The sequence below is a fragment of the Penicillium waksmanii genome (assembly GCF_028829765.1).
Source record: "Penicillium waksmanii strain IBT 27052 chromosome Unknown utg000004l:1.0-5674109.0:1.0-5678898.0, whole genome shotgun sequence".
Lineage (NCBI taxonomy): Eukaryota > Fungi > Ascomycota > Eurotiomycetes > Eurotiales > Aspergillaceae > Penicillium > Penicillium waksmanii.
In genome coordinates, this window is record NW_026643251.1 from 3,633,784 (window position 1) to 3,647,048 (window position 13,265).

The 13,265-nt window shown below is 48.6% G+C and overlaps 6 protein-coding genes across 6 annotated transcripts; 2 read left to right on the plus strand and 4 right to left on the minus strand.

The window, feature by feature from the left end:
- Nucleotides 1–214: 214 nt before the first annotated feature.
- On the plus strand, nucleotides 215–2,129 carry N7481_004159 (chaperonin-containing T-complex subunit CCT3; the record flags this gene model as incomplete). The annotated part of the gene is made up of 6 exons (XM_057263378.1): nucleotides 215–239; nucleotides 290–356; nucleotides 419–627; nucleotides 690–1,280; nucleotides 1,341–1,978; nucleotides 2,040–2,129. The coding sequence occupies 6 exons, from the start codon at nucleotides 215–217 to the stop codon at nucleotides 2,127–2,129; spliced, it is 1,620 nt and encodes a 539-aa protein (XP_057125039.1).
- A 213-nt stretch (nucleotides 2,130–2,342) lies between these two features.
- N7481_004160 (uncharacterized protein) lies at nucleotides 2,343–2,945 on the minus strand (the record flags this gene model as incomplete). Its single annotated transcript, XM_057263379.1, has 1 exon — nucleotides 2,343–2,945. One exon carries the CDS (start codon nucleotides 2,943–2,945, stop codon nucleotides 2,343–2,345), a length of 603 nt encoding a protein of 200 aa, XP_057125040.1.
- Nucleotides 2,946–3,931: 986 nt separating this feature from the next.
- Nucleotides 3,932–5,309, plus strand: N7481_004161 (PARP-type zinc finger-containing protein; the record flags this gene model as incomplete). Its single annotated transcript, XM_057263380.1, has 5 exons — nucleotides 3,932–3,947; nucleotides 4,251–4,386; nucleotides 4,439–4,616; nucleotides 4,671–4,754; nucleotides 4,812–5,309. 5 exons carry the CDS (start codon nucleotides 3,932–3,934, stop codon nucleotides 5,307–5,309), a joined length of 912 nt encoding a protein of 303 aa, XP_057125041.1.
- Nucleotides 5,310–5,718: 409 nt separating this feature from the next.
- N7481_004162 (uncharacterized protein) lies at nucleotides 5,719–7,303 on the minus strand (the record flags this gene model as incomplete). The annotated part of the gene is made up of 3 exons (XM_057263381.1): nucleotides 5,719–6,519; nucleotides 6,581–6,917; nucleotides 7,035–7,303. The coding sequence occupies 3 exons, from the start codon at nucleotides 7,301–7,303 to the stop codon at nucleotides 5,719–5,721; spliced, it is 1,407 nt and encodes a 468-aa protein (XP_057125042.1).
- Nucleotides 7,304–8,710: 1,407 nt separating this feature from the next.
- N7481_004163 (BTB/POZ domain-containing protein) lies at nucleotides 8,711–9,619 on the minus strand (the record flags this gene model as incomplete). Its single annotated transcript, XM_057263382.1, has 3 exons — nucleotides 8,711–9,209; nucleotides 9,269–9,424; nucleotides 9,480–9,619. The coding sequence occupies 3 exons, from the start codon at nucleotides 9,617–9,619 to the stop codon at nucleotides 8,711–8,713; spliced, it is 795 nt and encodes a 264-aa protein (XP_057125043.1).
- An 816-nt stretch (nucleotides 9,620–10,435) lies between these two features.
- On the minus strand, nucleotides 10,436–11,571 carry N7481_004164 (putative alkaline lipase; the record flags this gene model as incomplete). Its single annotated transcript, XM_057263383.1, has 6 exons — nucleotides 10,436–10,594; nucleotides 10,657–10,701; nucleotides 10,762–11,132; nucleotides 11,185–11,248; nucleotides 11,298–11,425; nucleotides 11,496–11,571. The coding sequence occupies 6 exons, from the start codon at nucleotides 11,569–11,571 to the stop codon at nucleotides 10,436–10,438; spliced, it is 843 nt and encodes a 280-aa protein (XP_057125044.1).
- Between the last annotated feature and the right edge of the window lie 1,694 nt (nucleotides 11,572–13,265).

Here is a 13,265-nt window from a genome sequence, read left to right on the forward strand (position 1 = left end):
CACCGCCTTCGGTTTGACTGGTTTGCTGTTACCCGTTCGGGTTTAGTGTGGTTAGTCCAGAAGCTCCCACTTTGGAAATTTGGCGGGCATCGACGTGGATCCGAGTTGGCTTCTCCTGACTGTTCATTTTCTCGGGAGCTCTTCTTATTTCGATTTTATCGTCCCTGAGCCCGCTTCATTCTTTCCATCAACCCTCCGTTATATTACCGCAAATATGCAGGCTCCGGTGGTGGTGATGAGTTCGTGCCCCTCTTCGGTAGCGCCGATGACATTGCTAACCCCTCGACAGACACCAATGCCGGTGACCGACAAGTCGGCCGTCGGGCACAACTGTCGAACATTACCGCTGCAAAGACGTACGATTCAATTTGCCCCCTCGCGATATCCTCCGCATAACACTAATCGAATAACCCCTTAGTGTGGCCGACATCATTCGGTCATGTCTCGGTCCCAAGGCGATGCTGAAGATGCTGCTCGACCCAATGGGCGGTATCGTGCTCACCAACGATGGCCACGCTATTCTGCGTGAAATTGAGGTGTCTCACCCCGCCGCTAAGAGTATGATCGAGCTCAGCCGTACTCAAGATGAGGAAGTCGGTGACGGAACCACAACGGTCATCATTCTCGGTACGACTCTCCCCTATCTCGAAGATCCCCCCGGGTAAAAAAATATACTGATAACATGGTAGCCGGTGAAATGCTTGCCCAGGCCCTCCCTCAGCTCGAACGTAACATCCACCCCGTCGTCATTATCTCTGCCTTCAAGCGCGCTCTCGCCGATGCTCTCACCATTATCGAGGAAGTCTCCACCCCGGTCGATATCCACGATGACAAGGCCATGTATAACCTGATCCAATCCTCCATCGGAACCAAGTTCGTCTCCCGGTGGTCTGAGCTCATGTGCGGTCTGGCATTGAGCGCCGTCCGTACAGTTTCCTTTGATGCAGGTGGTGGAAAGCAGGAGGTGGATATCAAGCGCTACGCGCGTATCGAGAAGATCCCCGGCGGTCAAATTGAGGACTCCGAGGTTATCGATGGTGTCATGGTCAACAAGGATATCACCCACCCCAAGATGCGGAGGCGGATCGAGAACCCCCGCGTTCTTCTGCTTGACTGCCCGCTCGAGTACAAGAAGGGCGAGTCCCAGACCAACATTGAGGTCTCCAAGGAGGACGACTGGAACCGCATTCTGCAGATTGAGGAGGAACAAGTGAAGCACATCTGCGATGCTATCATCGCATTCAAGCCTGATCTCGTCATTACCGAGAAGGGTGTTTCTGGTAAGCATCTCAGCGGTATACAGCCGTGATCATTTTTCTAACCTATAATTCTTCCACTAGATCTCGCACAGCACTTCCTGGTGAAGCACAACATCACTGCTCTCCGCCGCGTCCGTAAGACCGACAACAACCGTATCGCCCGTGCCACTGGTGCCACTATCGTTAACCGTGTCGACGACATCCAAGAATCGGACATTGGTACCCGCTGCGGTCTCTTTGAGATTGAGAAGATTGGTGACGAGTATTTCACATTCATGCGCAAGTGCACGGCCCCCAAGGCCTGCACTATCCTGCTGCGCGGTCCCTCCAAGGATATCCTGAACGAGATTGAGCGTAACCTGCAGGACGCCATGTCCGTTGCCCGCAACGTGATCTTCCACCCCCGCCTTGCTCCCGGTGGTGGTGCCGTCGAGATGGCTGTCTCTGTCAAGCTCAGTCAGATTGCCCGCTCTATCGAGGGTGTTCAGCAATGGCCCTACAAGGCTGTTGCGGACGCTATGGAGGTCATTCCTCGCACATTGGCTCAGAACGCCGGCGTCAGCCCTATTCGCGTGCTGACCCAGCTGCGCGCCAAGCATGTCGAGGGCCACTCCACCTGGGGTCTGGATGGTGACTCTGGCAAGCTGGTTGATATGAAGGAGTACGGTGTGTGGGAGCCCGAGGCCGTTAAGCTTCAGAGCATCAAGACGGCGGTTGAGGTAAGCTCTCCTGATCCCACCAATAGAATTTTCAGTTTCATTTTGCTAACGAATAACACAGTCCGCATGCCTGCTTCTTCGCGTCGACGACATCTGCAGTGGTAAGTCTGCCCAGCAGGTCAGCGGTGGTGGCGGTGGTGGTGAGGAGTAAGTAATAGATGAGTATGACCAAGAACCAAAAAAGACCATGATTTGGACCTGAGGTCCGTACATAATGCTACACGATTACCTCTGGGGTATTTCTTATATGTACAAATATCCTAGACCAAAATGAACTGTCATATGGGTATCTTTGTAAAATTATAGTACATGGCGATCGTGCTAGTCCCTAGGGTAGTCTAATAGCCGTCTTTTGTGAACCAGTTCAATCCTCATCGTGAATAATCACACCGGGGACCTCCTCGTACTGTGGCTGCCCATCAGTAGTCCCATCTTGGCCCTGTTGCTGGCCCGGGGCTCGGGGGCCCTTCATGCCACCTTTACCACCAACCTCCGTAACCGTACCAGGGGCCTTGGCCTCCTCCGGACCCTTCTTATTACCCCTCGCAGCCTTCTTCTTCTCCCTCCTCCTCCGATTCTTCTCAGTTTTCTCATCGTCCTTGCGCTTCGTATCCTCGCGCTCCTTCTCCCAATCCTTATCACCCTGATCTTTATCAACCTCCGACTGCATCAGGCGCAATCGCTCATATTCGCGCCGCCGGCTAGCCTTGTAGACATGGAATTCGCCTGATCCCGCACCGGCCGAGGAACCCTGTACGTTGGCGACGATCTCTGGCGGCGGTGCGAGGGAGTTTGCGCTTCGCTTGTTTCCGATGCCAGGTAGTGCGACCTCCTTCGACGGGTCTTTGAAGAGTGTATCGACCTGGCTTGCGTGTTCGGATCGGGGGGTCACGGCACGACGCTTGGTCGGGCGCTGGCTGCGCGGGTCAGCGCTTGTTGGGATGGATTCGCGACCAGGCTCGGACATTGCGATGGCGTTGGAAGGGAGTTTCGAAGTGAGGAATCTTGTTGAGTAATTCGATATTTGAAGAGCTGTTTGCCCCGGTCGTAAAGGTTTCTGGCGGGTGGTAGCGTTCTCTTGTTCTTTTTTTCCGGAGCAATCGAGGCTCGGATGGGTGGTTTTGATATGGCGTTTATTGGCGCCGGAGGTTGTTCGGGTCTAGGACACAAATGGGAATTGGGCGGCGGTATATTATTGAGAGGGCAGCGCAAGTGTTTGGATGTGCTATCGAGTCCACGAGACGAGGATTCCGTGCTTGGTTTAGATACTCGTAGTCATGGATTTTGAAGGTGAGGCGGATGCTGGTCAAATGTCGATGCGCTAACCGTTTTCGGACAGCTGAAGTATAGGCTAAGCTTGGGAAGCGTCGGAGCCTGATCAGTTATCTTGATCATTATCCCCTTTCTACTTATATGACATTGAAATTTTACCGTGACTATACGTCAACTCAGCGACGAATAGACTATAAATATGGTCTAGTAGTTGATATGTAGAAGTAAACTTTCGGCATAGGGAAATGACCCAGCTGAGTCGGAGCTTGGTTCTTCCGCTGGGGTACATGTAGTACACATTTCCCTTTGACGAGGGCTTTGTGAATATTGTACTGGTGATGGATAACCTTTGTCTTCTATGACATTCTATTCCATACTCGTATCAATGGTATCAATGGTATAATACTAGTATAGTATATAGTGCTAGTAAATACTGGTAACTGCTGGTAACTGGTGGTAACTGGTGAAGTGCTGGTGAAGTGCTGGTCGCAACTGCCTGTTTCCCCCAACGTCACTTGCACTTGCACTTGCACCCTTCACCCTTCACCACGGAACTTTTCACCTGGCAACTTCCAATCTCTCCCATTCCTCACTCCTCCCTCCCAGTCATTCCTGGTTGTTAACAGTACTTCCCAACATTTCTTTTTAAACATCGATTTCTCATCGATCGCGCATACCACAATGCCGTACCGCTTCGGTCAGTCCAAACTGCCCCCTCGATCTCGTGCTGCCCGTTGTCCAAAGAGACTTGATGGCCACATCATCCACACCAACCATTTGCATGAAACAATAGCTCGTGTTTATCGAGGGAGAGAATATTTTTCGCTCTACTTTTCTATCGGCTCCTCTACCCATGGACGAAATTCTTTAGATTTCCAAGAGCACGCTTTGCGCCCGAAGCAGTCCACTTGCGCTCCCTCTCCACGCTGCTTTCTATCTTCTGATGCCATCCAGCACACTAAGGAAAATTAGAATTTTCAGTAGCTGACTGAAAATACAGAGCTCTCGGCCAACAATCGTGCGGGCTGCCAGACCAAAGAATGCAAAGACAACAAGGTCAAAATCAAGAAGGGTGAGCTGCGCGTCGGCAGCTGGATCGATACCGAAAAAGTCCAGTACTGGTCCTGGCGCCACTGGTAAGCCCTTATGATTAATCCCGACTATTCCCTTTTCTAACACCCTCTCTAGGGGCTGCACCACGCCTCGTGTGCTTTTGAACATCAAAACCTCCATCGTCGACTCAGAGGACGACAAGCAACTTGACTTCGATGCTTTGGATGGCTTCGACGAGCTCTCTCCCGAGCATCAAGAGAAGATCAAGACTGCCCTCGAAAAGGGCCAGATCGAAGATGATGAATGGAAGGGTGTAAGTACTCTAACGCCTGGGTTCCATTTCAGTGCGTTGACAAAATCCTGCTAGGACATCGCGCACAACCGCCCCGGCATGACTGGCATGTTTCCCCGCAAGCCCAGAGCTAAGGCTGTATCTGAGACTCCATCTCCAGTATCTCATGACTTCTATTCCTCGAGATGTGCTGTTGATGACTGATCCTTCTTTTAGAAGAAACCCAACCCGGCGCCCGCCGAGGGTGTCACGACCGAGGCCAGTGACGAAGCCAAAAAAGAAAAAGCAGCCCAGCCAAAGCACAAAGCCAAGAGCAAAGCAAGTGTCAAAGCCAAGGGCAAGAATGAGGCCGATACTACAGATAAAGCTTCGTCCAATGAAAAGAAGCCCACCGGAAAGCGCAAGAAGGCTGCTCCTGCTGAGGTGGCCACTGACGATACACCTATCAATGGCGATCGCAGCAACGAGGAAGATGAACCTGCTCCCAAGCGCAAGAGAGCGACCCGTGCCAAGAAAGTGGTCGCTGAGGCAGAAGCCGACGAGAACACCAAGGTCGAGAAGCGAGCCCGCCCTGCTAGGAATGCTGCCAAGGCCAATGGAGGTCGTGCTAAGAAGACTACTCAAGAGAAAAATACTGAGGGAAAGACTGCTGACAGCACGGAGAAGCCCAAGCGTGGCCGTCGCAAGGCAGCAGTGCGACAGGAAGCTGATTAGGTCAACATACTCAGTCAACATACCTAATTTACCTGTCTGGCTACTTGATTAGCACCTATGTCTCACATACTTAATGATTCATCACCACATGTTTGCTCTACTTGATAAGTTTTATTCTTAGCCAGATATCACGCAAAAAGATCAAACTTAGCTCAAAAAGCTCAACTACCTCATAACAATACCGATAGTTGACATAAAAGATCACTATAAAATCATAATCAAGCCAGAAAGAAAGCAATCCTAGCAACTTGAACTGCACCCCACTCGTAAGAATATGTGTGACCACCCACTTACTGGTCTTGTTAGAACGCATCATGAACGCCCAAATCCTGCACTTTGTCCCAGCATCCTTGCCTTCCTATCCCGTCATCAAATTGGCCCCACAGATCCCTCTCCTATCGCCTTCAATTTAATTTCCATCCACTCCCCGGCTCCAGAGTAGAGCCTGGACATCCATGTACCTTTCCTGGTTATTTTTCAGAACTTCCCTGCGCTTGTCTTGAACCGACATACGCAGAAGCGGGTACGAATTCATGACTTTCCAAAACTTCTTCCCATCGTCGTACTGGAAAATATCAATTGTTTCGGCGATGAACGCCACGATCCACTCCTGAAAAAGATCGCCAGCAGTCAAATGTACTGGATCAATGATGCGGATAACTTCGAGCAGGGGCTGAAGCTGATAAATGCCCGGATATGAATTCCATGCAATTTGCAGTTTCTGAATGATGTCCACCATCAAAAGCTTGATATCAAAAATCCGAGCCTGTTTATAAAGCCGACCGAGATTGAGTATCAGCTTTTGTAGACCCTTGATATCGTCCTTGCCCTGCAGCTGTATACCCTGCAGCTGGAGCTTCCGGCCAATTCTCAGGATATCACCTATCTGTCGCGTTTGGCTTTCGTCGTTGGAATTTTCTTCTCCGGCGTTATTCGCGAAAGGGACTGGATCCTTGACTTCGACAACCCGAGGGTTGAAATGACCAGAATTGACAAACATGCAGATCTGTTCGGCTTCTGGTTGATCCTCAACATCAAGATTATGTTGAAAAATTCTTCGGATTGTAGAGCGGTATTCATCGCGCAGAAGAAAATGATTCTGAACCTGTCGGAAGTTCATTCCCAGAACAAGTTCTTTCTGTTGGCTCTCTTCTGGGCCTTCTACTTCCTCTTGCTTTATGTAAAGCATGGGTGTATTGACAGTTAAGGCCTAGCCCTGTTAGTAAATATTATGCATGATTTTTGCATATTTCCGATGTAAGACGACTTACTGGGAACCGAGCAATATTGGAGCCAGCGGGTACGGATCTTTCACTCTTTGCTTCTTCTATATCCGACGAAAGGTCATCCGAATCCGAATCGGAAGAGATTTTGGCAAAGACATGGTCGTAGCCATCTGGTCGAATAAGCTCCATCTCCTTGCCACGCTTACCTTTCATGATTTCTTCATCATCGGCCATTTTAAGCCAGAAATCGATTTCGGGGGACATCCTCGCCAGGTTGAGAACTTCCTGGAATAGCTTCTCATCTTCTTCTCCGAAGATAGCAGAGTATCTGGCCGGTGGTTTCTCGGGCAGATTGAAGAGCTCTTTGACAGAAGCGTAACGGCTACCGAATTTGTTAGTAAAGGTAGCTATTCTATTATAGCAGACATTCAGGTAGGTGAGTGCTTTGAAAGATCCTTCGATACAAGAGTAGCTAACTTGAGTGGAGTAGCCAACTTACAAGGTGTTTCTTGCGGGTAAGAAGCACGGATAACACCTTTCGCTGGTGGGCGTAATCCAGGTTCCGTCGGCAGGTTTCGCCTCGGAGGGCCGACGATGAAGTCCATGGCGCTCAATTTCGTCGTCCGGGAGAATGATAGCGACCCAGATATCTGTCTTGTAGTCCCGACGAGCGCTTTTAAAGCGATGGAGGTAGGCTTGGCCGGGGTGCAGCTCTACCATTCGATTGGCAGGCTTTAGGCCCTGCGCAAACATAACTCGCTGTGTCATATTTGAAGGAAGTGTTTCGTCCTGAAAACGGAATAATTGAAGGTGTTAGTTCAGTGAGACGGAGTGAGTAGGGAACAGAACTGAACAGGTATGGCGGATAAGTGGAGAACTGGGTAGGTACCTAATTTGGCGAGAATGTAGGCGAAAGGGTAGATTATGAGATTGAAGCGGTCGAAAAACTTCAGCAAGATTCTCAAGGAGAAGGGAGATGTAGAAGAATAGAAGTAAGACGAAGGAAGAAGACGTGTAAGAAGGATTATAAGCCAGGCATATAGTAAGAGGTAACGAATAGATGAAGCGTATTTTGAAAGGGAGAATACGCCGCGATGGTGATGGTACAAAATTGAAAAAACACCCCTTTAGGCTTACCGTTGCGTTGGTTGGTGTGAAGATCATCGAATGCAATAGAAGTAAAAGAGGTAATGGTGCGAGGAAAAGATCATGAAGGAAATAAATAGATGAAGAAGAAGAAGAATGGCATGGCTTTGAAGCGTGCAGAAGTTGAAATGCAAGATGTAAGGTAATCGAAGAAGGTAGTCCGTGGCTAAAAGAAGAAGGTTGGAAAGACTCAGCGACTTTGATATGTCAAATTCTGTCAAGGACTCTTCGTACAGACTCGAACGATAGATTGTGATGAAAGAGATAAGTTGAAGAAGAAAAAGACATCACGGGAATAAAGGTCAAATACTATACGAATCATTGTAGACGTCACAACACCCGCCTAACTGAGAGAAATTTCCAGGATACGCTTTTCCCAGATACAAAAAAAAGGACACGACATACAGAATTATCATTTCAGGTTTACTTGAAGAAGATTGAGGTGGCCGGATTTCTCGTTTCTGATTTCTTGATAGCTAAAGAGGCTATCGGCTATGGATGCAGGCACTGTCTGAAGAAGGAGTGGAGACATAGTGTCGATAGATAGAAAATAACAGACAAGACAACGGAACAGACAATACAGACAATACGCGGAAATTTCGTCGGTGGTTAGAACGTCAAGGAGTGAAGAGATTAACGCAAGTCAATGTCAAAAACCTCAAGGCCGCGGGTACAATTAAAAATGATTCGGCGGTTTCTTCAAACCAAGCAAATGACGACCAACCTCGATGGAAAAGAAGAGGCAACCTGCTGTCAAAGCAAAGGGGCGACTGGCCAAAATCGCAGTTGAATGGTCATTCTGGTTCATAAGCAATCCTTCCTATCCAATTCAAAGTCAATTTGTGTTGTTTATGCCACAAAATCGAGAACCGTAAGGACGACGAGACAACCAACTAGAACAACAGCTTCGGGGTCCGTCTGAGGCTGTTATAGAATAAGCATTCCAATGCAATAATTTGGGGACAATATAAGTAGCAGTCAACGAAACCTGACAAGATCAGGTAACAAACGAGGAAAGTTGAAGGAATCCTACCGGATCTCCGCAAGGTCATCCATATGGTTGCACATAGCCACAAAAAGGTCGAAAAATAACTTGCCACCGCTCTCCATCTCCATCTGCATGGTTCCACTTCTCTTGAAAGTCTTGCGACTTCGGATAATGAGAGCCAGATAATGAGCGCGCAGTCGAGACTCGGAATCCGGAGTGTTGTCGTACGCATAGCGAGCAGACCGTAAGATCACATCAGCGGGGATATCAGTTTGAAGACCTTGCTTACGGAGAGCAATGCGCTTCAAGTCTTCCAGACCGTACTTCTCGGCAGTACAATACACCACCGTATCCCGAAGAACGATATCTCCCACGCCTGGGTGGAAGAAAGTCGCCTCACTCGACCCGCGGCCACCATTGTTATTGGTTTCCTGGGCATTCTCAAGGTACCAAGAGTCCCGACGCTTGCCACGCAGCAAGCGTGGGTAGTAATCACCCTTGTACAAAAACTCGAGAATGCACGACAGGATTTCGGGCTCCCTATGTGTATCGTATTAGGCTACCATCGTGGCCGAATTTGCATCGAGGGGGGTTCTTACTCGGTGGGCAGCTCCAGTTGCTTTGTGCCTTCATCCAGAGATTTTTCCTTCAAAATAGCACGAAGATACGGCGAAAGAGACAGGACATCCTCATGTGCAGCGAAAAGACGCTGCTCTTGACCCACTATCATTGTTATGATAGGGCTAGTCAGAGCGCTATAATTATTAGATTAGTGATTGTGATTCCCAGCTTTGAGACTCGAAACTTTACCACCTTCCCACCGAAGGAGTGTCCGTGTTGCCGTCCACTTTCTCCTGCATCTTCTCTTTGGCCTGTTCGTCGTACCTCTTCTTGCCAGCCTTGACGGTCTTTCCCGCCCGGCTTTTCGAAGAAAAGGAACGCCTGAACATCACGGTGCGGACTTTCACGGTGCGGACTTGGGGATTTCGACCTGGAATATGTGCGAACCGACGAGGAAACCCTGAGCGATCAGAAGGAATGATAAGAGTTGGTCAAATGAGGGAAAAAGCGACGCTGCGGGTCACAGGAGCATGTGAGAGAGCCTGGAAAGCCGGTACCGACTCTGGCTTTCTCGTTTCATCAAGAGACGAGATGAGACAGATTTCGGATTGGGCTTTTGCATTCGCGAGTTCAAAACTCACGGCGCGGGTTGTCGACTCTGGCAAGCGTAAAGAGAAAAGGAAAAGCACGGGGGAAGAGGGGAGACCAGTGATATTTAAGACACGGGGTCAGGTGATATCAACTGCAGGTGCCGCCATCACCGGGGCGCAGGCGATGCGGCGCATTGCAAGCTCGCTGGGTGCTTTGCCAACGGGCGTCCGGAGTGTGGCGCCTAAGGTGATTGTGGGATTGGCTGGCCGCTGCACGATCGGCGTTGCGATATGCACGTCGGTTCTGCCTAGAGGAGGCTAGATCACTATACACATCGAAGAGGGGCGGTGGAGGTACGGAGTATATATCAAGGTATATATTGAATTCAATAGTTAAAATGAACCTGAAGTTGCGAAATACAAAAGGAGCCATAGGGTATTGATCATGTTGAATGCTCCAACACCTCTAGGGGCACATCTGACAAGCCACAAGTCATTGATACAACAAGTCTTTCTTGCCCGCAAGAAAAAAAAACCAGGCACTTCGGGATTCAGCACGACTGCCTTGTCGAATCAAAATGACTCCAAGCGAAGTGCCTTACTCAAAGCATCCTCTTAAGACAAAATGCCACACCCAGCAGCACCAAGCGTCACACCAAAGCTTTGAAAGTGACCAGCAGTCACGCCAATCATACCATTTCCAGCAGAGCACGACAGATCGCGCTGGCCATCGCACTTTTTACAGGTAAGCGCAAAGCCTGAGCTGTAGTACTCCTGTTTGAGACAATGGGTGTTAGAATTAGATTTCCATGAATTCGGAGGTTGGGGCAACTCACGGTCCCGTAATGCTTAAAACTGTATGGAATAGTGATGTACATGTTCTTGAATCCGGTTAGAAATAAACTCTAATACAGCAAGGCATTAGACTCAGAAGCACTCACGGGGACACCATCAGCAGCATTGTTGCCGCGGTTCAGGGTTCCCTTGAGAGATCCTGCAAAATTGGCCCAGGCTTCGTTCCCGATAGGAAAAGCAGCCAGAGCATTGCTAGTGATTGCCTTGTCGGGGAAGTTCTGCGAGAGGGCCACGTAGGATATGTAGGTAAGGGCGCCACCAAGTGAGTGTCCCGTTGACTCCAGAGTATAGTCGGGATACTTCGCGATTAGAGACTTAACCTCAGAGATCACGTCGTCATGCACAGCAGACCAGGGGCGGTTGACACCCCTCATGATTTGTACGCCTGCAGGAAAAGTGACTCCAGACAACGATGGAGTAACCAAAGTAGTATCAACATCGTTCAGAATATCCGTAACTATGGTAATTATTAGACGGATGTATGATCTCCGACGGAAGAGGTGAAATACCAGTTGTCGACCCCCTCATCACCACAGTAATTTTCTTATTATCTGTCGAATACCCCACATAGCCCTAGAAAGGTCAATTGGGAGCAAATTCTATTTTTCCGTGATCAACTCACCTGGGTGTCGGTCAAAGTATCGCGGATCTGCTTAGTGATTGTCACATCAAAAGCTTTCCCGATGCAGCCGGTATAGGCAGCAGAAGAGAGCTTCGCGGCACGGGCAAGGGGGCTGAAGGCACTGGTATCTGTTTAGATAAAAGTATCAGAGACTTTATCCCCATAAGGCAATTGTAATAGAGAGTGGGATCCGCAAACCAGTTGTAGCTCGCGATTGCAGTGTTGGGACTGCAATGGCCTGGGAGATCAAGGCAAGGAGACAGAATGCCTTCATTTTTAGATAATGTAGAAAGTTTATAAGGTAAAGTCCTTTTTATTGGTGTAGTAACTGAAGTTTTATTTGGTTGTTTTTTTACAAGAGAAAACACTGGGGAGAAATGCTGCTTAAATATTCTCTGCCACTACTAGTATACGTAACGTCAACATTGGCCTCGGTAAGAGTTGGAAAGTTCGGATGCAATACTTCGGGATATTTGTCTGCTAGTTAGAATATTCGAGATATGAGCTCCGCGACGAAAAAGGAATAACATAAAGCTAAAACAATGCTATGCAGATCGATGGAGTGACGCCCGCTCTGGTGTGCATCGGGAGTTGCAGGGTGAAAATGTATGATAGCTGGGGCAAGACGCAAAAGCGGATTGGCATTTTGACGAGTGAAACATCCGAGGCTTGGGGAAGCTTCTCGGGTTTCGAAAGGCCCTTTTCATTTTAGATTCATCGAGTAACTGGCGAGATGCGTTACCGTTGCAGTTTGCGATGCGGTCTAGTCATGCAGTAGGAGGTAGCCAAGAGAATATGCAGCCATAATCTCGAGAAGGGACAATCAAAATTTAATCATTTTGGTCAGTTTTTCCCGATTTGGTTTCCAGCCTTCAAGCTGGTTTCCCTCTTGCATGGCTCTTCGGCAAGTCCGGGGAACGGGCGTTGCGGGGAACACTAGCGGTGATGACAAGCCCGAAAATGAGGATTAGACCCTGTACTTCGTATCAATACTTGTCTGAGTAGTGGAAAATCGTGTTATATTCCAGATCATAGTCCTCTCAGTGTCGACGATCTCGTCGCAAGTCCGACCCCGCCATTCGTCTCTGCTCATCAACGTTTTGAGAGACTCTATCATAGATCAGGATGTAAAGGTTTAGGCGTCTTTCACAATATACATAGTCTTACTACGCTTGAAAATGGTTGATAAGACAAAGGTCATGCAGGATTTTAGGAAAAGGTTTTCCGTCAAGAGAAGGCGTCGGTACCGCGATGCATTTTCGTCTCTAAGTCATGCGGGGAAGGGAAGAATCCGGAGATGATTGATTACCCCTGGTTAGAATTAATCAAAATCTTCTTTTCTCACTACATGTCACTATGGCGAATCCGACCAGCCTTGCAGTGTACACGTCAAATCTTGGGAAAGGAGAATAATACGGAGTTGACATGATAATAGTGAAACTTTTCTCAGGATTTGATTGGCAAACATCCATTGCTCAAGCTGGTCTCTGCGAGTCTCGATCATGATAGCTTAGCCTGAGATCCCGAAACATCTTAGAATACCAAGATGCCGAGCCGGCAGTTAGCGATTCGGCACTTACAAAGCCGAGGCTGAGGCTTTAGAGACACCTCCCATTGATCAAAAGAGGAAATTCCCCGCGGGTCAGTATTCCTGGTTGAAATAGTATGTGTGGACAAACAACAGAGATGGGATATTCCTCCGATGCAAAGGGTTTGAAGAAGGCAAAAAGACCGATGCAGGTGGTTTGGCTTACGCCTCAGTCTTGGAAAGGTGGGGTAATTATGACATTGTGAGAGTTCAAGTTTTGGTGAATTAATACTAGAATTTGATATTAGCTCTACTAGTAGTTCATATCTTGTACTATCTCCGAGTCGCATTTACACTACTAGTATTCTCCTCACCTGCCAGTGCCAGTGGTCATGCCTTCAAGTTGTTAGCCTCGATTTCATCTTAAGGTCACACAAGAC